Source organism: Leopardus geoffroyi, chromosome A2, assembly GCF_018350155.1.
Source record: "Leopardus geoffroyi isolate Oge1 chromosome A2, O.geoffroyi_Oge1_pat1.0, whole genome shotgun sequence".
Taxonomy (NCBI): domain Eukaryota; kingdom Metazoa; phylum Chordata; class Mammalia; order Carnivora; family Felidae; genus Leopardus; species Leopardus geoffroyi.
Window position 1 is genome coordinate 61477736 of NC_059331.1, and position 19332 is coordinate 61497067.

A 19332-nucleotide genomic window follows, 5' to 3' on the forward strand; every position below is an offset into this window, starting at 1 on the left:
GGGCGGAGAAGCAGTCAAGTTATGCGATCAAAGGCCAGAAGGGAGCTTTGCAGACCCGCGGAGTTGGGAAGGAAGCCTCCAGACCTTGGACCTGGAGATCAAGGTGACCACAGGGGGCTGCTTTGCTCCAGCAGCTCCCAAGTTATAGCACAGTTTCACTGCTGAAGCACTCCAGTGAGATTACTGAGTTTAGTCACACCACCACTTCCTGAGCAAAGCAGGCAGCAGTCGGAGCCTGGTCGGAGTCCGTTGTGGGGGTCCCCAGGGGGGGCCCTCTGTTACCACAAGGCTACCTTTTGGATTCCATGGCCCTATTCCCTGCCTCACCATGGTGAGAACTGTCTTTTAAATGTTTCTCTTTGCCATCCCTTTGTTCTCTGCTTAAGCCAAATGACAAATCTTAATAGAGGAGAAGAATGCCATTGTCACCATACCTCCTGGGAAGCTTCTCAGCATGGCTCTGCCACTTCACACAGTGGCCACCTTGTACCTCGCAGCAAGTTCATATTTCAGAGACCAATCAGAAGGTCAGAGAGGGAGAATCTAGGTTCAGGTTGGTGTTGAGACCACGGGTGCCATGTTCAAGCACAACAGCTTAAGACCCAGGAATCTGGTGACCTTTCTGAGTCCAGTCAGTTTCCCGAGCCTGCTCTCTCTGCTGGAGAAATGGAGCAGAGAGAGTGAAGGCAACACTCTCAGGTCCACAGTGTAAGTTATCATTCACCCTTTGCAAGCCTGAGTTGTGCTCTATACCTGCCAGGCTGCTTGGACAGGGGCCCACAGTCTCTCTGGCACGTCCCCTGGACTCTCTCCTCCTGGGGAACTTGTCTGCTTATCATGCCTTCCAGGGCTCCAGTCAGCCTCAAGAACAGGCTTCTTAGGCCAAAACCTTATTTTAAGACTCACCATGGTGCACTGTTGTCCAAATGCTATGTTTCCAAGGTAAGTCCCAGGCCAGCAACTGGGGAGCAGATCCAAAAACCCACCTTTGGGGGGATGTGCTGTTCTTCCCTGTGGACCAGATAGATCAGGAAGCTGCATGATCTTAAGCAACCAATCTACCACGAGTGGAAGTCTATTAACTCTGGCCAGAAGCGTCTGCGTTTAGGGGGTGGTGCCAAGATCCTGGCCCTTTGTCAAGCTCCAGGAAGACCCAGCAGTTCTAAGACTATGGCACAAGTCCAGATTTTCTGACAGGGGATTAAAACGCTGGGACACAAATGTCCAACAGGCCTAGCCGCTGACCCTGAGCACTACATCAATGCATGGGACGCCACGCCACCTCACTTCAAGTGCTCAGGGTTGGGCAGATTTCTGCAATTCGAGAGCAAGTGTCTTTAAGGGCCAGAAAGGCACTTGGGGAACTGGTCTGCAGAGCTCTCTGCTTGAGGTCTGTAGCGGGTACCCAGTGGGAGGTGGTGCTGAGAAAGAGCCTGGAGGTCACCATGGACCCTCACCCACCCACCCCCATCCTGTGCCTCTGTTCTTCCACTGGCCCTTCTCATTGTGCCACCTGCTTCCTCCCCAGCAGTGCTGGTTGAGGGTTGGACCTGGATTAGATGGTCCTCTGACAAATGGAGGATGTGACTGCCATTCCCCACAACGGCAGCCCAGAGCTGTGTGCTGTCTGCTGGTGAAGGAGGAAATACCTGCTGTTCCCCCTGGCCAGTCTGCTGGCCTCATCAGCCCCCACTCTGGTTTTTCCCTGTTGACAGATTTTATTACTAACAAAACCAGATAGCTATGGAGAATCTGTAAAAATCCTCTATCAGACCAAATAGCAGCTTCTTGATTTCTTTAAAAAATGTCTCCTTTGGGGCGCCTGGATGGCTCAGTCGGTTAAGTATCCGACTCTTGGTTTCAGCTCAGGTCATGACCTCACGGTTTGTGAGATGGAGCCCCGTGTCGGGCTGTCTCTCTCTCTCAAAATAAATAGTAAACACTAAAATTTTGTTCAAAAAAAATCACCTGATCACACACAAGATCACACTGCTCTCCATAAAGCCTGCCAGGGATTCAGTTACACCTAGAATAAAGTGCCAAGCCCTTCCCTGACTCACAGGGTCCTCCGGGTCCCAGTTTCCACCCTCATGCTCCATCCTCAGCCCATCATTAGGCTGGATCCCTCCTCGCAGCTCCAACACATCTTGCTCCCTCTGCCTGGAGCACTTCTTCCCAGACCTGCCACAGCTGTGCTCCCCATCCTATATCCAGGCCTTTCCTGGTCTGTCAAGTGGAAATAGGCTCCCATACCCTAGAGCAGAAAACAGAATCCTGGTGCCCCCAACTTTCCACACCAGAGAACACTCCTTAATAACCTTCTCTCATGGAGCCCGTGTCTTCCTGCTTTTCCCTTCAGTGTAGATGCACCTGGTTAGCACACTGAGCGGATCTACTTTCGGAACAAAGAGACCTGCCTCTTTTCAGGCTGGTAGGTTCTCTCCAAGTTGACTAAAATGTTGAAAAGTGCTCCCAGACCTCTTAAGGGTCCAAGGACCCTATGTGGGGCTTACCAGCTAGGTGAGTGAAGAAACTGGGAACTAGGACATGTTTAAATGGAGAATATTCCCAGAGAAAGAAGAAAAAAGATGCATTGGGGCCAAAAGGAAGAAGGCAGGATAGTCAGACAGGGCTGAACTTCCCTGAACATGGAGGGCGACAGCCTGGGATGGAGCAGAAAGTCACCTGAGGGGGTGTGACGGAAAAACAAGGGCAGTGGAGACGTTACTGAAGAAAAGAAGACTTAGAAATTGAGAGAGTTGGGAGACCCTCGAGGCCTCCCGTTGCTAGAGCTCGCTTTTCTGATGCAAACACAGCAGTGAAGTCAAAGTGGAGAAATGGGGAAAGCTGCACCCTTGCATCAGAGAAGACTAGGAAAGACTGGCGAGGGGGTGGGGGGGTTGCCGCTCTGCCCAAGAGATGCCAGAACTTCTGCCTGTAAGGCAAGCAGCAATGACAGAATGTACAGAAGTAAAAGCCGACATAACCGATGAACAAGGTTTGTGTCCAAATAAAGTTCACGATCCTTTATCTACACAATCAGACCCCAACACCTTAAGATTTCAGTAGCTGATTCGGCAGCAAGTCCTGACCCGAACTGCCACGAAGCTGTTTAGTCTTTCGCTGGCCGGCTTGGGTGACGTTTCACAGAATGGGTGCGGAATAGGAGCGCGCTGGGATGCTGCTCAGGACCCTGCGGGAGGGCTTCCCGAGCGCACAGGACACGCGTGGTGCTGCTGTTCCGAAACCCGAGAGGCTGCGTGCACCTGCGCAGGGCCGTGGGGTGGCCCCGGGGCCCGTCTGTGCAGGGAGGCCAGCGGGGTTCCCTCCGTACCCGGTCCTTAACCAACAAGAGGACAAAGTGCAGGCGAGGTGGAGGCGGCTCAGCAGCACGTCGAGTTTACTCGCGCACGCATCGATGCGTTCACGCTTCACCCATTCACAGACCGAGCCCACGGGAAAGGTGAGCCCAAGATTCTGAAAACAGGGCACTGACTGCAACAAGAGAGGAGAGATATGCACGGTCCTTCGTGAGTGCAGCTATGGGGGCCCGGCTTGGACTCCTCCGCCACTCGGCCGCACAAAGGACACGCCCTCTATCTTCTCTGCCAGCCCCACCTTCTCCCATCGGCCCCGCCCGCAGTGCTTCCGCTTCCGGCCGAGGGGCGGGGCTTCCTGCGGTGGGGGCGGGGCTTCCGGCCGCGAAGACGCTGCCGCTTCCAGGCCGCCGGAGTGGGCGGGGCCCGGAAGCGGCGGCGGCGGCGGCGGCGGCTGTGCGGGGACTGAAAGGGCCGGCCATGGCTGCGAACCTGAGCCGGAACGGGCCGGCGCTGCAAGACGCCTACGTGCGGGTGGTCACCGAGAAGTCCCCGACTGACTGGTGGGCGCCGGGAGGGAGCGGGCCGGGCGGGGGGCAGGAGGCCAGGGGCCACGGGTGCGCTGGGGCTCCCGGTTCAGCCACACCTGCGCCGCTCCCTGTGAGGTGCCGTCCGCACCGTCGTCACCCGCCGTCCCGCCAGCCCCGCCGTGCGTGGGGGGCCCGCGCCGCCCCAGCTCCCCCCCTCCGCCGGCCTCCATGTTGGCTTCGGCGCCGGGCTGCGGCGGACGGCGGTCCCCACACAAAGGGGATCTCCGCAGCCGTCGGAGGGAGCGTCTCCCCAGCTCCCACTGCAGGGATGAGGCCCTGGGCGGCCGGAAGCCCGTCTGGGAATGGGAGCCTTCCCAGGAGGTCAGGCGTTCGGGTCCCCCGGGCTCTGTGAGTGTGGATTTCAGAACCTCCCTTTCTCCGAGAATAGTCCTTCCCGTGCTTGAGCCGCGCGGACACGAACGAAACTGCCGGCCACCAGTCTGGAAGGAGACCCCTCCTCATCCGTCCACCTCCTCGTGACAGCTTCCAGTGGGCCGTCAGTGTCCAGTACCCCTCATGCAGTTGCTGGGGTTTTACGGTACCGGCAGCCTTTGTCCGAGGGCTCTGGGGCAGCCTTGGGCGGCAGACCGGGAGTACCGCGCGGTCATTCTCCATCACTTTCCCCTTTGCCTGAACCGTTTTCGCTGACCAGTTTTGAGCACTTCCGGTACTAAGGAAATATGCTGAGTGTGATGAACTAAGGTGACCGGCTTTGGGGAGCCTTTGCTCCTGGCGGGGGCAGGGCCCCCTGGGACAGGCTGCAGCGACAGGCTGGTCTCTGCACCGCCCCGGTGCTGCTTCCCCATCTCTGCTCTTCCTGGTGCCCAACACAGAGCACTTTCCTACCGTGGGCTGTTGTGGCACGGGGAACATTCTAATCTTTTCTCCAGCCCTCGGCCTTCTCGGGGAGAGCTTGGGAACACAAGCTGCCTGGGTCAGCAGAGGCTCTGGGGCAGAGTTGACGTGGGCTCCCTGCCTGGGGCTCGTGCACACTTTTGCAGGGGAGCCAAGCAGCTCCTCTGTTTGCAGCACATCTAATTAGTGAGGAAGGGTGTCTGCTAACCGTGGGATTTCTCTGCCTTCGCGGCTTCATTATGCTTAGGAAGTTCACCCGCAAATCATGTACTTCTTTTTAAGCCTAAGAGTTTCTAGATGTCAGCCCCCACCCCACCTCTCTCCTACTTCCAGAGAGCCCTTAGCCCTCTGCTGTGACTCCAGACCCTGCTGACAGTATTGCCAAGTGCCCCCTTTGACATCCACATGAGGCCACCTGACTCTAGACCCCGGAACCATCTTTGCCCCTCTCCAGTCCTGCTCAGCTAGGGTCTTGCTATCTTGTGTGCTCTTAAGGACGTGCTATAGCCCTTGATGACTTACCTAAGGGACTCCTGGGCCTCCCTCTGGCTTCCTTCCAGGTCTCTCTTCATTCTCAGTTTCCACTGGTTTGGGGATGATGTCCCACAGCCCAGTTGGCAGTTCAGGCCTCCCACGCTCCCAGCTTTTCCTTAGGCTTCTCAGAGCTGTCTGCCACCACCCTGCTCTGAAACTTCCCCTCCCCACCTCTCTGTTCCTGAGGAGGGTGCTAAGCCTCTTTCCCCTCACCATGTGACCAGCCAGCCTCTGCTCCCACTGCCACAGCCATTAAGTATCTCAACAGGTACATGTGGTAGATCCCACTCAGCTGAAAAAATACCTAGATTGTGTTACTTCTGTGCATAAACTTGAGCGGCTTCCTGTTTCATGTGAAATAAAACCCAGACCCCTTACCTCGGCCAGCAGGTCCTGTGCAGCTAGCTCCTGACCCTTCCTGCCACCCCTCCCCCTTACCATACTGGGGCCACACCTGTTTGCCATCGCTGTGGCCTTCTTTCTCTTCCTCAAACATGTGAGCTGGTTCCTCCTTAGAGCCCTCGCTCTTGCCGCTTCTCCTTTCTAGCACCCTCATCATCCCTGGGGGTCTCCCCAGACTTCTCAGCATGGAGAGGCCTTCCTCAACTCCCCAGTCCCTGATGCACTCACACTTTCTGTCTCTTGGGTGACTGTCTCCAGACACATTGTTTTTCTTGTCACCTTTCTCTTCACCAGGAGGAATAGGGCCTGTCTGTCCCTGGTGTAGGGCTACCATGTGCGCTCAGTGCTTGGGTGAGACTGGACTGGGAAGGGCACAGAGTGCTGTGGAGGGTATCAGCAAGAAGAGGCAAGTCACGAAAGGTTTCACATGCAGAGTGGGTGGCATTGGGCTGGGACCCGAAGCTGGGTGGGGTGGGGGGCAGGCATGTCAGCTCCTAATCTTGGATCTTTTTCTTGCTTCCCCAGGTTGTTCTCCTAGATGGAGTCATGTTTGTTGACCTCTTGTACCCACATCACTGCCTGACAGTACATTCTTGACAGTGTGTTTGTTTCTTGTCTCCCATTAGAAGGTGCCTTCCATGCTCATGGAAGGGCCTCTTTGGACGTATCCGAAGCTTTGTGCCCATCACCACAAGCGGCAGGTTCTCAGTACATGTGTCAGAAGGGATGGTTTGAGTTACAAGGTGCTCAGCGCACCACAGTCCTTGTGCTGTGCACAGGCCAGCATACTGCTTTTCTGTGGTGATTTGAAAAAAGGATGGAAGTCAGTTGAATGTGGGAATGAGCCTCTGATCTGGGAACATTCAAGAAGGTGGCTTGGGCTGGAGCCCAGGGTATGGGGGGGGTCAAGTTGGAGGGCAGGCAGCAAGCATGGAGCTTGGCTCTTACTAGCTGCTGGGTCGCTTCTTGGGAGAGCTGCACTGAGCAGAAGTCTCTGCTCCCCGCAGTGTGTCCGGTGTCCCTGTCTTTTGCAGCCAGGACTTGGTGGCTTCAAACATCCAGGCTTCTTTCAGGAAGAGGGCTGGCCAGGACTCCGGTCACCAGAATCTGGATGTCCCCCTCCTCCCACATCCTTTCCATTTGTCTGTGTGTTCCATTTAGTGTCTCTCTCCTAGGAGGGGTGTCCCCCACGCCAGCCAGACCTTCTGGGTCTGGGTTTCTTTCTTCCGACTTCCTCAGACTGGGCAGCTCTGCCTGATGCCTTAGCAAGGCCTTGGGGAAGCTGAGTGGAGGCTGATTTGCTTCCTTGTGGACTCTTTACCCCAAAGTCCCTGTCTGGCCAGCCACAGCAGAGCTGTGCTCAGAGCGGGGGAGATAGTGCACAAGACCAGATTTTGCCTCTGACTTGCTGTCTGCTGGGTCAGCATTCCTACCCCAGGTTCCACCAACCTGGAGCTGAGCTCCTGCAGAGTTGGTGTTGATGGCTGAGCTCCGTGCGGACTGTGGAGAAGCCACCTGTTCCAGAACGTTCTCCTTGGGTAAACTTTGTTCTGGTCATGGGACTTTTTATGCCCCACATATAATAAAATCTGCTATATTTTCTCAACGCCTCTGGAGCTCAAGTTTATAAAAACAAATTTTTCCCAGAGTTCTTGTGAATAATTAGTCTTACAGAAAAAGATAGGTATGGTCTATGGTCACCTGTGGAGAGTTAAGGCTCCTCCGAAAAAAGAATTTGCTTGACTTCATGGTGAGTCATGGCCCATGTGGTTTCTGGGTTTTCCAGAAGAGTCCAAAGCCCAGAGAGATCTGCTCCAGAAACTCCTCAGGCTTTCAGAAGGCGGAGCAGATAGGCACAAGGTGTTGGGCGGCATTCCAAAATGCCTCATGTGCTTTTCCTTGGGGGGCTTTGGGTTGAGGAATATGCAGGTATCTTTTATCTTCTCAAATTCACAAACCTGATAGACAAGTGAGTATTTCACACATGAATGTGTGGACAGTTGCCATAAAACTTTCCAGCTTAGGGGCACTTCCAATGGCTTAGTTGGCAGAGTGTAAAACTCTTGATCTCTGGGTTGTGAATTCCACCCCCACGTTGGGCATAGAGCTTCCTTAAAATCTAATCAGACGGTGCCTAGGTGGCTCAGTCAGTTAAGCATCCGACTCTTGGTTTCAGCTCAGGTCACGGTTCATGGGTTTGAGCACCATGTCCGGCCCTGTGCTGACAGTGCAGAGCCTGGTTGGGATTCTCTGTCTTCCTCTCTCTCTGCCCCTCCACCCCACATCTCTCTCAATCTCAAAATAAATAAAAATTTTTAAAAAGTCAAACAAATTTTCCAGCATAGGGACACTTGGCTGGCTTAGTCGGTAGAGTGTGTGACTCTTGATCTCTGGGTCATGAGTTCAAGTCCCACATTGGGCATAGAGCTTCCTTCAAATCAAGTCAGACAAACTTTACAGCTTAGTTTCCCTCACAGTAGATGTAGGCTCCCCTTCATAAGTTTGTCTCTCAGGATAAGCCCCTGTGGGTGAGAACTAAGAAGGCCATGGCTCTGGGCCAGCCTGGGGCCTGTGTTACCATCATGCTGAGCTCTGGTGGGTGTGGCAAGGGCAGATGGCACCCAGCGCACTGGCTACAGAGCTCACCTGTGTTTTGTTTCAGGGCTCTCTTTACCTATGAGGGTAACAGCAATGACATCCGTGTGGCTGGCACTGGAGGTGAGTATGACCAAGTGAGGGGGCGAGGAGGCTGGTGGGGGAGAAGGGTGGGAGGAGGGGAGAGAGTGGTAGCCATCAGGGTCCCCAGCCCACACCACAGTAGCACCACCGTTGGGGAGCTGGACACAGCTTTGTTACTCAGCAAATGTTCACCAGTGCATTCTCCACTTGCCATACAAGTGCTTCTGGTGACCTGTTCTAGAAAGCCCCTCCCTTGTGAGGGCTGCTCCCTGACCTTTAGAAGGACCGCTGCTGGCCATGCTCTCACATGCACTGTGATGCCTCAGGTGGTGGAGAAGTGCAGGGTTCAGTAGCCTGCATTTCCTACCACCGCCTCCACTGGTACTCACAGGGCTCTGCTGTGCGTACTCCAAGTAGGGGCTCAGGGCTGTCCCAGGTCTCTGTGGCCCTATAGCTAAAGTACCCGACCCAGCTCCTCACTAGCTGATAAGGACCACAGCCTCAGTGTCAGGAGAATGGCTGAGGATGGCTCCTGTGCCCTCATCACCCATCCCCTTACCTTCACTTGGAGGATCTAAGAACTGAGCCTGAGCATGACTGAAGGACGTTCCCACCTGCTGGGGACCCTCTTGGTGGCCTGGGGGTCTGAGCAGACTCATGGGTAGGGCAGGTGACTCCCAGCAGGCCTATTCCAGGGCCCTCAGTAGGTCCAAGCAATGGTAAAATTGTTGCAGAGATCCTCCATTTGGAAGCCTGATGCCCAGTTTGTAACAAAAATGACGATTTTACTTACAGAATTACCCATGGGTTTTATAGGAATGGTTTTTAGACTGGCGTATGTAAAAACTCACCTGGGGTCCTCAGGGCACCTGGGTGGCTCAGTTGGTTGAGTGTCCAACTTCAGCTCAGGTCATGATCTCACAGCTCGTGGGTTTAAGCCCTGCATGAGCTCGCCACTGTTGGCGCAGAGCCTGCCTGGGATCTTCTGTCCCCCTCTAAGCTGCTTCCCTGCTTCCACTCTCTCTCTCAAAAATAAATCTTACAAAAAAAAAAAAAAATCACCTGGGGTCCTTGTCACAAATGCAGATCCTGGGTCCCACCCAGCTCCTGTGAGTTAGCTCAGTGAAGACAGGCACAGGAATCCAATTTTGATGTAGGCGACACTGAGAACCCCTGGTTTAGAGCCATTTTGGGTTTGGTCTCCTGGCGGACAGTGTGCCAGGGCGGGCAGCAGGTGCGGGACACCTCACTTCCCTGTGACCTGCTGCAGAGGGAGGCCTGGAGGAGATGGTGGAGGAACTCAACAGCGGGAAGGTGATGTACGGCTTCTGCAGGGTGAAGGACCCCAACTCCGGCCTGCCCAAATTTGTCCTCATCAACTGGGTATGTGGAACTGGCGGGCTCTCGGTTCTCATCCAGGTGCGACCCAGAAGAACTCCCTTTCCTTCTCCTCCTCTGCCATTCATGATTGGAGCAGAGAAGGACTTGACTTCAGGGCAGCTCGGAGGTGGTGAAGGAACACACCAGTAGATTAAGTCATTGTGGCCCAAAGGATAATGGGGGCCTGGCTAGCGTAGAATTCCCAGTGCCTCCCCCCCAAGCCCAGGATTATTCCTACAAAATGGAGTACAAACAATCGCAGGACCCCCTTGCCTGTGTCCCCTTCAGAGTAGTCATCCTGAGGGAGCAGGGAGCCTGGAGAAGGCTCTGAGAACACAGGACTGGTGGGTGGGACTAGAAAATTCTGAGCCAACCCCCTGCCCATGGAAGCTGGTGGTCATCCTGCCACAAGAACCTCCTTGACTTGGAGGTGTGGGCCTTGCCTTATCCTCTGCTTTAGGGTCCCAGCTCTGTCTTTGCTGGGACACACAGGGATGCTGCTGAGCCCCCAGGGAGGGATTGGTGAGTCATGCTGGGTGTGTTGTGTTGCAGACAGGCGAGGGTGTGAACGACGTACGGAAGGGAGCATGCGCCAACCACGTCAGCACCATGGCCAGCTTTCTGAAGGTGAGGGCTGTTCCCTGAGGGCCTCACAGAGTTTGCCAGGCCCCCAGGCTCCTGGGTGTGCATGAGCAGGAGTTGCAGCCAGAGCTGGAAGTGTGTCCCACACCCCAGTACTCTGTCTGGACTTGGTGTGACCCGAGGCTGCCGTGCTCTTGCTCAGCAGGTGCGTGGGAGGCCACACTGCGGCCAGAGCCACTAGCAGGCTGGCTTCAGTGGGGAGGAAGGGTGAATGACTGTCCTTTCTGAGCTCAGGAGGAACAGGCTGGAGCTGGTCCTGGGGCAGGGCAGGGCCTTGGGTTCCCTTAGTTTGTCAGTGTGGTCAGGATCTGGAGGAGAACAGTTGTGTATGCCCAGCCGCCTCAGCACATACATTCCCTTTGATGGCTCCTCTCCAGCCTGTCCCCACACGTATTTATGTCCGTCCTTGTAGCGGAACCTCCTTCAGTGCCAGAAGCATTTGTTGTTTGCTTGTCGGGTAACTTTTTGCATTTCTTGGTTACCGGCAAAGAGACTCAGGACTTTGATTTCTGGTTCTGCCAGTGCTTCTCCAGGTATGCCTCGCTTTCTTTTCTAGGAGCTGAAAGAAAGAGAGGATCCCAAGCTTATTAGGTGTTTTCTAACAGTGAGTGAGGTCATGGATCTGACTTCTCAAGAAGTCGGTGGCTTGCTTTTTGTAGAAAATGAGTTTCCAGATTCTTTTTAAAGTTTGTTTTTGCTCATGAGAAAGGAGCTCTTTAACACCTGGGCCTGCAGCAGAGAGCGTGCCGCACACATAACAAGCCGTAGACAGTGCTGCAGAAGGCAAAGACCTCGTGCCCGCACTGGACAAGTACAAGTTTGCCTCGAGGTGGTTTGTGGGCCGTGAGCAGAGTGTGCCTAGGTGCCCAGCAGGGTTCCCTGCCCTTGAGCCTGGGTGGCAGTTGTCTGAGCTGTGTGGACTGCCGTGTACATCCTGTCCTCTCCTGGAGCTGCACCTCCTGACCGCTCTCCTGCTGCAGGGGGCCCATGTGACGATCAATGCTAGGGCCGAGGAGGACGTGGAGCCTGAGTGCATCATGCAGAAGGTGGCCAGAGCCTCCGGTGCCAACTATGCCTTCCACAGGGAGAGCGGCCGTTTCCAGGACACGGGCCCCCAGGCCCCCGTGGTGAGTGCTGCCTGGGCGGGCGGCAGGGCAGGGGCAGGTCGGGAGTGTGCAGTTACCCTGTCCCACCTGGCTGCACCCGCCCTGGGTGGTTTATCCCTCACAGGGCTGGGCTCCTGGCTACCTGGCTTCCGGCCCCGGAGCCAGATGAAGGTGCAGATGGCCGACAGAAGTGGTAGCTGCCCCCCGTGGTGGGGCAGGTGCTAGTGGGCATGAGGAGCAGCCCTCCACCCTGTCTGGTCCCACCAGCTGTTTGGAGCCTCTGCAGGGACAGTGTAGTCACCCTCGAGGCCGTAGCACTGGTGTGTCCTGCACAGCCCTGCGTGGGGGGCACTGTGGAGGAATGTAAGGCAGTGGATGGGCAGACACCTGCTGGCCTGTAGTCCTAGTGCCAGGTGGGGGGGGTCCATTCCTCCGATGCACAGCCGGAGTCTGTGGAGATTCCCGGGCACTGCCCAGTGCAGTCAGCTATCTGTGTCTGGTGGACCAGCCTCCTAGAAATGGCCAGAGGCCGGTCTCAGAACCTCCTTGGTCTCCATCCACAGGGGTCTGGTGCAGCCAGAGACCTCCTCAGTGTTGCCTGGGGTTGAGAGCTTCCTTGCTTGGTGGTTTCCTAGGGCCATTGGGCTGTCTTGGTTCTGGTCTCCTTGAGAGGCCCAGGGCCAGCGCCCCTGCCCTGTCAGGCACCATCCTGAAAGTTGTTGCTCATGTTCTGTGGGCGGTCCAGTGGGGAACCCTCTGTCCTCTGCAGGGCTCCGTGTACCAGAAGACCAATGCTATGTCTGAGATCAAAAAGGTTGGCAAAGACAGCTTCTGGGCCAAAGCAGAGGTGAGTGCCCTTCGCAGAGATTAAGTGTGCCTTCCTCTCTGTCCCTTGGTTTTTCTCACAGTGAACCCCTGGGACACGTTCCTGTTCGTGCCCATTCATAGGCTGTCAGACTGGGCTGAGGGAGTTAAGTGACAGGGCCCGAGGGCACTCACCTGCACCCCTGCACGCAGGCCACAGGCCCCAGACGCCCCAGGCGGCACTCGCAAGAACGCCAGGGTGGACTCGGAGAGGGGGCAGGTCTGCCTGCGGCGTGGGGGCTGAGTGGGCCGCGGGCACTGTTCTCTCCGCAGAAGGAGGAGGAGAACCGCAAGCGAGAGGAGAAGCGGCGGGCAGAGGAGGAGCGGCAGCAGCTGGAACAGGAGCGCCGGGAACGGGAGCTGCGTGAGGCCGCCCGCAGGGAGCAGCGCTATCGGGAGGAGCAGGGCAGCGAGGCCGCGCCCCAGAGGTGAGGGCCCAGAGGGCGGGCAGAGGGAGGGTCCTAAGCAGGCAGCCGGGCTGCAGCTCCTCCCTGTGCCCCTCCCAGCAGGACATGTGAGCAGCCAGAAGTGGTTTTGGGGAGCAGACAGGAGCAGGTGAGACTTGTCTGTCCAGTGATGCGGGGGTCTCCGGGAGGGTCCCGTGGCCGGCTGGGCAGAGTGGAGCCTGGAGCGCGTGTGGGTGTGTCTTGGTGGTGGTGGAAACGAGCTCAAAGGGCAGAAGTTGTTGTCCAAGACGAGGCCTGGGAGCCCCTCCCAAAGCACCTGGGCCCACGCTCACTGCCAGGTGCTCGCACCCTTCCCCCCTCCCCCTACCCCCCAGGACCCTGGCAGTCCACAGCCAGCACATCCACGGGACATTTTCAAACAGAAGGAGAGGGCCCTGTCTACCACATCCATCTCCAGCCCCCAGCCAGGTAAGCCTACCCTCTGGGCCTAGCCCTGAGGTAGAGGCCGGCCGAGGGGTCCTGGGGTCCCAGTACAGGGTTCCTTGAGGTGACAGATGTGTCAGAGTATGACAGACACACATGAGCAGGGAGAGCCCGTGCTCATGAGAGTGGCTTCTGAGAGGGGAGCCTGGGCGTCAGGGGTCCCTTCCCCGCCCTCAGCCTCGTCCCACAGAGACCTGGAAGGGCAGGGCCACGTGTGGCTTCAGAGGGGAGACCCTCCAGCCTGGCCCCGTAAACTTGTAGTGCAGCTCACACATTGGCTCAGAGCTGGCCCCAGGAGCCTCTGTCACCTGCTCTCTGGCCCCCGAGGAAACAGGACTGCTCTGTGCGTGTGCATGTGTGTGTGCGCGCACCGTGGTGTTTCTGTAGCTGCTCTATGTCCCCATTCACTCTGCGTGACAGCCACTGTTCCAGGACAGGTCCGCCAGCACAGGGCCCAGAAACGGTGGAGACTGCCTGTTCTTCCCATTTGTCAGCTCTCATGCGTGTGTCTTTGGTCTGCAGGCAAACTGCGGAGCCCCTTCCTGCAGAAGCAGCTTACCCAGCCAGAGACCCACCTCAGCAGAGAGCCCGCCCAGGCCACCTCAGGGCCCAGGCCAGGCAAGGCGCTTAGCCTCCCCGTGGGAGGCTGGGCATGTGGGCGCGGTAGGGACAAGGAGGTGTCCTCCGCTCCCTGGGCTCAGAGCGGGCTGCGCCCTCCTGTGCAGGTCTCTGTGAGGAGCTGGTACCCAGCACGCCACCGTGTCCGGTGCAGGCAGAAGAGGAGGAAGCTGTGTACGAGGAGCCCCCAGAGCAGGAGACCCTCTATGAGGAGCCCCCGATGGTGGGTCCCTTGAGTGGGGCGGGGCGTGGCTATGAGGGGGCCCAGAAACACCCTCCTCAGCCATACCACTCGTGGGACGCCTGACTTTGTAACGGTTCACTACGTGCGGATTATCTTGTTTCTTCTCGGAGCAGCCCTGTGCGAGGAATTGTCTGGCACACTTTGCCGTGTGGGAGGCCCTGCGTTGGGGAGCATCGTTGGGGTGGTGGGGCGGCGGCAGCCCCCGCCCTCTGTGTGCGAGCCAGTAACTAGGACCCCAGGTTCCTCTTCTCTCCGTCCGCGGGCAGGTGCAGCAGCAAGATGCCGGCTCTGAGCACGTGGACCACTACCCAGGGCTGAGCGGGAAGGGGCTCTGTGCCCGGGCCCTGTACGACTACCAGGCAGGTAATGTGCTCAGACCACAGGGCCCCATGTCAGGAGACAGGCTTTGGGGGCTCCCTTGGGGGGCCAGAAGGGTGAGGATGGGGTGGATGCCCCAAACAGCCCGGGCCTTCACGTGCCCTGTGGGCAGCTGCCTAACGTCTGTTGGTGTGAATCCCTGCTGCCAGCGCCGCGCTGAGCCTGAAGGTGTGACCAGAGGGCTGGGTACACCCTGGACGCTGGGCCCCCAGCGAGTCTGGGTGGAGGCCTTGGGAGGCGGGCTGCCGTGTGGTGTCGGGACAGGTGAGGGCCTGGCTGCCGGGCCCCCAGCTCCAGTGCGGCCTCCGGCTCACCCTCCGGCTCGCTTTCCCACAGCTGATGACACAGAGATCTCCTTTGACCCCGAAAATCTCATCACGGGCATCGAGGTGATTGACGAGGGCTGGTGGCGCGGCTACGGGCCTGACGGCCACTTTGGCATGTTTCCCGCCAACTACGTGGAGCTCATTGAGTGAGGACCCCCCCCACCGCTGGCCGCTCCGAGGCTGTCCTTCCCTTCCCCACCCAGGCGTGCTTTCCTTCTTACCGGGGGACGTGGCGTGTGTGGCTCGAGAGCCGCTCGGCAGTCCTCCAAGAATGGGACCCCAGAGAAGATGAGCCCTCAGGCTCCCGCAGACGCCTCAATGCAGCTGATTCCCAACACCTGCTTCTGGCAGCTCCTGGCCCACCCCTGCCTCTGCCCCACCAGCCTTGCCTTTGACCCCCACAGAGGACACTGAGCCAAGCCCTGCTCATGGCCAGCCCCTCAGTGACCTCTGCCTGAGGAGAGTGGCACTGCTGAGCCGGGCGGTCTGAGCAGGGGCATTTCCTTATCTCCTCTTCCTCTTGGCTCTGAAGAGTGGTGGGTACAGCTGTTAGTGACCCTCGGGAACAGTGAACTTAAGAGTTTATGACCAAAGTCTCGGGTCGTGACAGTTTGGGCAGCGTCAGATCACCCTTCCGGACCCTGCCCTGTGTCCCCAGTTCTGTCCCTCTGCCGGGGCTGAGCACGCCCCCCGCCCCTGAGTGTATGAAGGAAGGGATGGGAGCGTCCTTCTGTGTACCACACCCCCCACAATGGCCCTAGCCTGTGCCTGCTGTCCCACCCCAGGTGCCCCAGGCCTGTCTGCTTTCAGATGAGAATTGCCCCATGCAGGCCCCAGTTGTGACCCGCCCTGCTGTGGCCTGAATGCCCCCGTGTGGAAACAGACCCCTTCCTGGGTGTCTGTGGGACGCGTGTACAGGTGTGTGTGTGTGCACGTGCACCCTCAGACCTCAGGCCGGACAGCCACCTGGGAGAGGCATAAACATGAAGCTGTGACCACAGTCAGCCTCTTGGATTTCAGTTCTCTGGGAGGGGCTGAGGGCCTCCCTCCCTACCCTGGGGACCCTCTGCTCATGCAGGACCAAGCCTGTGTGCACGTGTGCATGGAATGAGGTGCCTGGCACCCCCCCCGAATGTTACAGATCACGGTTCCTCATGCTCTGGCAGGTGCTGGGTGGAAGCAGCTTGGGGCACAGGCCGAACTAAGGGGATCGCTGTCCCATCTCGTCTGTCTCAGGCTGAGCTTCAGGCAGGCCTTACCACATCCCAGTTTCTCCACCATGAAGCCAGCATGGCCCAACCAGCTTCGGAGTCTCCATGAGTCAGGGTCACACGGCTCTGAGGCCAGCTGTGGGCTTGTCCTGAGACACTGGGATGCCTTGGAGGTGGGGCTTGGTCCCTGGGGCTGCAGGGACAGCAGAGGACACCCTGTCTGCGGGAAGGTGGCCATGAAGTGATGCTGTCCTGGCTGCAGTCCCTGCTCATCCTGGGCACAGCTTGGTCACCCCAGGCACCCGGATCCTAAAGCAAAGTCACCAAGTGGCTGTTTTGGTTTTTAGGGTCACCATAGGGGGCTTGTTAGAAGTTACCTGATAGCCCAGATTGGGGAGCAGACTCCTGCCCCTGGCTCCTGGGGCCCTTGCACCTAGACGGGGGTGGGCAGGGCAGGTGGCAGGGGCCTGGCCGGGGCCAAGTGCCCTGGGGCAGGGCTTGTGGAACCCCCAGCTGGAGGCCTTAGGAGCCAGGCGTCCAGAGCCACACTGGACTCAGGTGGTGGAAGGAGGTGCCTTTATTGCCGAAAGCCCACCCCTCACTTGGCCTTGCCCTGGGCAGCCACAGCCTCCATGGCTTTCCGCACAGTTTCTTCATCACCCAGGAACCGCATGGGCTTGGTGGGCTTCAGCGCCTGGTCCAGCTCGTACACGATGGGGATCCCCGTGGGCAGGTTCAGCTCCATGATGGCCTGGTCTGACATCCCTGGACCGGGGGAACAGGGTCCTTAGTCCCTGCTGGCCTGTGCCAGGCAGCTGCCTGCTCTCGCATTCAGCTGGCCCCATGACCTTTATGGGCCACAGAGCTGGGTCAGCTAGGCGTCAACCCTCATGCCCCCACAGTAAGCCACAGAAAAGGGCTTGGGGAAGGTCAAGCCAGAAGTCAGGGACAGAGTGCCCTACAGAGTAGCTGTGGTGAGCCGGGACCTTGCACCCCCAGCCTGGAGTTGCTGTTGACCTGGGACAGTGCCATTGGGCTCCTCCAGCCAGATCGATGGATGTTTGGCTTCTAGGACATTCTAAATTCTAGATGTCAGGAGCAGGGGTGCTCCTGACACATGTGCTTGGAGAGACAGAAGGGCCTCCCATGGCCAAGGTGGAGGGAGGCCCTGCTGGGTGGAAAGGGCAAGGGTTCCCAAGGAAACCTGACCCTGCCTGCCTCCACAGCCCCTGGCCTGGAATAGCAGCTCGACCTTTGCGATTCCTGACACCCCGCCCCCTCAGTGTGACTGAAGAAAATGTTCTCCAGGCAATGGGAAGCTGAGGCCTCCATCCTGCCCTCCCAGATGGGGCCCTTGGAAGGGAGGGGACAGGAGGGTCTTCCCACCATGTGAGGACCCAGCATCCTGGGGAGAGGGGCTGGGGCTGGCCAGGCCTCAGGGGCCTCTTTGTTCTCTGGCCAGCTGCCCACCCGACCCCCAAAGCAGGAGGTTTGGAACCCCACACCCTGCCTGCCTTCTTCCCCTTTCCACAATCCCCACAAGCATGAAGTCCATTTGAATGCTAATTTAAACTCTCCTGAGGATCTGTGCAACCGTCTAAGGTAGTATCGGGGGCTCGGTGGAGACACATGCGTGTAGGGGTGGGGGGAACCCAGCTACGCGCCAGGCGGCTAGGACTGCTGCACACCCTGCACCCTTCTTTTGACTGGTTTTACTTTTGCCTGGCATGGATGTGAGCTGGGACCCTGCCCTGGGCTTCATGTCCAACTGCAGGCAGTACTGGGAGGAGCCCCAAGAGCCCCCCGCCAAACCCCAGAGAGGGTGGTTGAGACCCAACAAGTGCAGTGACTTGACCAGGGTCACAATAAATGTGCAGCCAGACGGCCCTGCCTTTGCCCAGCTGGGTGTCCTTGGGCATGGCCTTGTCTCTAGCCCAGGCTTGTGTCTAGGAAGCCAGCCCTGCCCCAGGCCTGTGACCCCTGTGCAGGGCTTGGGCCTGGGTCAGTGGTGGCAGATGTTTTCACCCACAGTCTTCAGAAGGAAACTCACTGTACACAAGCAAGTGAAACATTTTACAAAGTGGGTTTTTTTGTAAGTGGTTTCTCAACCTCAGTTCAACTCAGTTTGAAACCCCCACCCTGCAGGCTCCTGTCTGCACAGCTGCCTCCATCATACAGGGGGTACTTGGCTAACGTGAGAAGTTGGGACCCGAATGGTTCAAAGGTACGTAACCCCCCCACCTCCGTGCACATCCCACAAGGTAGTCCTCACCTTCCAGATGTTTGACGATGCCCCGCAGGCTGTTCCCGTGGGCGGCAATGAGCACTCTCTTGCCAGCCTTGATCTGGGGGGCGATCTCCTCGTTCCAGAAGGGGAGGGCCCGGGCGATGGTGTCCTTCAGGCTCTCACATGTAGGCAGCTCCCCGGGCTTCAGGCCTGCATACCGCCGCTCCTGGGGGCATCCACACTGCTGTTTTGTCCCCAGAAAGCCAGACCCCAGACCCCAGCTGCCATCCCCGGGGGCCCCTGCCCTAGACCTGCCCCTGGTGCTCCAAGCAGCCCACCTTGCTGATGGAGCTGTAGTAGGGGTGCTTCTCGTCCATGGGGGGCGGCGGGATGTCGAAGGAACGCCTCCAGATCTTCACCTGCTCCTCGCCGTGCTTGGCGGCTGTCTCTGCCTTGTTGAGGCCCGTGAGGCCCCCGTAGTGCCTCTCGTTGAGGCGCCAGGTGCGCACCACGGGCAGCCACATCTGGTCTGTGCCGTCCAGGATGGTCCAGAGGGTGCGGATGGCTCGCTTCAGCACCGACGTGTAGCAGATGTCAAACTCCATCTTGGCGTCCCTGATGGCCTCGGCGCCCTTCTTGGCCTCCTGGGCCCCCTTCTCACTCAGCTCTGCATCGAACCAGCCACAGAAGCGGTTCTCCTGGTTCCAGGTGCTCTCACCGTGCCGAACCATCACGAGGCGGTGGGTGGACATGGCAGTGGTGTTGGGGAGCGTGGCAGGCTCCGGACAGGGACAGCCGCCTCCCAGGTGCACCCAGTTTTATAACAGTCTGTCCCCAGCCCCCACCCTGGCCAACTGCCAGTCAGCATTCCAGGCCTGACGGGCAGCGGCAGGTGGCCAGTAGCAAAGCCTGGGGGGAGGGCAGGCACAGAGCCGGACTTAAAATAGCCCTACCAACCCTGGCCCCTGGGCTGGGTGGGGCTGCTGAGAAGGACCCAGCATGCAGGGCACAAGTCAGGGCCCTTGACAAGCCTGAGGAGGGGGAGGAGGGCTGGCAGGAGTAGAAGGGG

At 58.1% G+C, this 19332-nt stretch overlaps 2 protein-coding genes across 10 annotated transcripts; one reads left to right on the forward strand and one right to left on the reverse strand.

Annotated features, from left to right (window-relative positions):
* The first annotated feature begins 3655 nt into the window (after window positions 1-3655).
* DBNL (drebrin like) lies at window positions 3656-15825 on the forward strand. 9 transcript variants are annotated; one of them, XM_045494114.1, is made up of 14 exons: window positions 3767-3880; window positions 4296-4445; window positions 8361-8416; window positions 9648-9760; window positions 10310-10384; window positions 11380-11526; window positions 12275-12352; window positions 12643-12797; window positions 12876-12924; window positions 13151-13244; window positions 13782-13877; window positions 13985-14100; window positions 14361-14484; window positions 14836-15825. In XM_045494114.1, exons 4-14 carry the CDS (start codon window positions 9665-9667, stop codon window positions 14973-14975), a joined length of 1170 nt encoding a protein of 389 aa, XP_045350070.1. In that variant the 5' UTR covers window positions 3767-3880; window positions 4296-4445; window positions 8361-8416; window positions 9648-9664; the 3' UTR covers window positions 14976-15825. The 9 variants fall into 9 exon arrangements, with proteins under 9 accessions (XP_045350068.1, XP_045350067.1, XP_045350071.1 ...); XM_045494112.1 differs by lacking the exon at window positions 4296-4445 and having other exon boundaries at window positions 3656-3880; window positions 12879-12924; window positions 14388-14484; XM_045494111.1 differs by lacking the exon at window positions 4296-4445 and having other exon boundaries at window positions 3685-3880; window positions 14388-14484.
* Window positions 15826-16598: 773 nt separating this feature from the next.
* Window positions 16599-19077, reverse strand: PGAM2 (phosphoglycerate mutase 2). Its single transcript, XM_045494117.1, has 3 exons — window positions 18602-19077; window positions 18309-18489; window positions 16599-16801 (listed from the first exon to the last, which is right to left on the reverse strand). The coding sequence occupies exons 1-3, from the start codon at window positions 19013-19015 to the stop codon at window positions 16635-16637; spliced, it is 762 nt and encodes a 253-aa protein (XP_045350073.1). The 5' UTR covers window positions 19016-19077; the 3' UTR covers window positions 16599-16634.
* Between the last annotated feature and the right edge of the window lie 255 nt (window positions 19078-19332).

What these genes read in the sequence shown, in the direction of transcription:
- DBNL (XM_045494108.1), top strand. Translation starts at nt 3,798, where the DNA reads ATGGCTGCGAACCTGAGCCGGAACGGGCCGGCGCTGCAAGACGCCTAC. An exon ending in GAGAAGTCCCCGACTGACTG is followed by an intron (nt 3,881 to 8,360) that starts GTGGGCGCCGGG and finishes GTTTTGTTTCAG; the next exon opens with GGCTCTCTTTACCTATGAGG. An exon ending in CCGTGTGGCTGGCACTGGAG is followed by an intron (nt 8,417 to 9,647) that starts GTGAGTATGACC and finishes GACCTGCTGCAG; the next exon opens with AGGGAGGCCTGGAGGAGATG.
- PGAM2 (XM_045494117.1), bottom strand. Translation starts at nt 19,015, where the DNA reads ATGTCCACCCACCGCCTCGTGATGGTTCGGCACGGTGAGAGCACCTGG. An exon ending in ACTACAGCTCCATCAGCAAG is followed by an intron (nt 18,490 to 18,601) that starts GTGGGCTGCTTG and finishes GGATGCCCCCAG; the next exon opens with GAGCGGCGGTATGCAGGCCT. An exon ending in CATCGTCAAACATCTGGAAG is followed by an intron (nt 16,802 to 18,308) that starts GTGAGGACTACC and finishes CCCCCGGTCCAG; the next exon opens with GGATGTCAGACCAGGCCATC.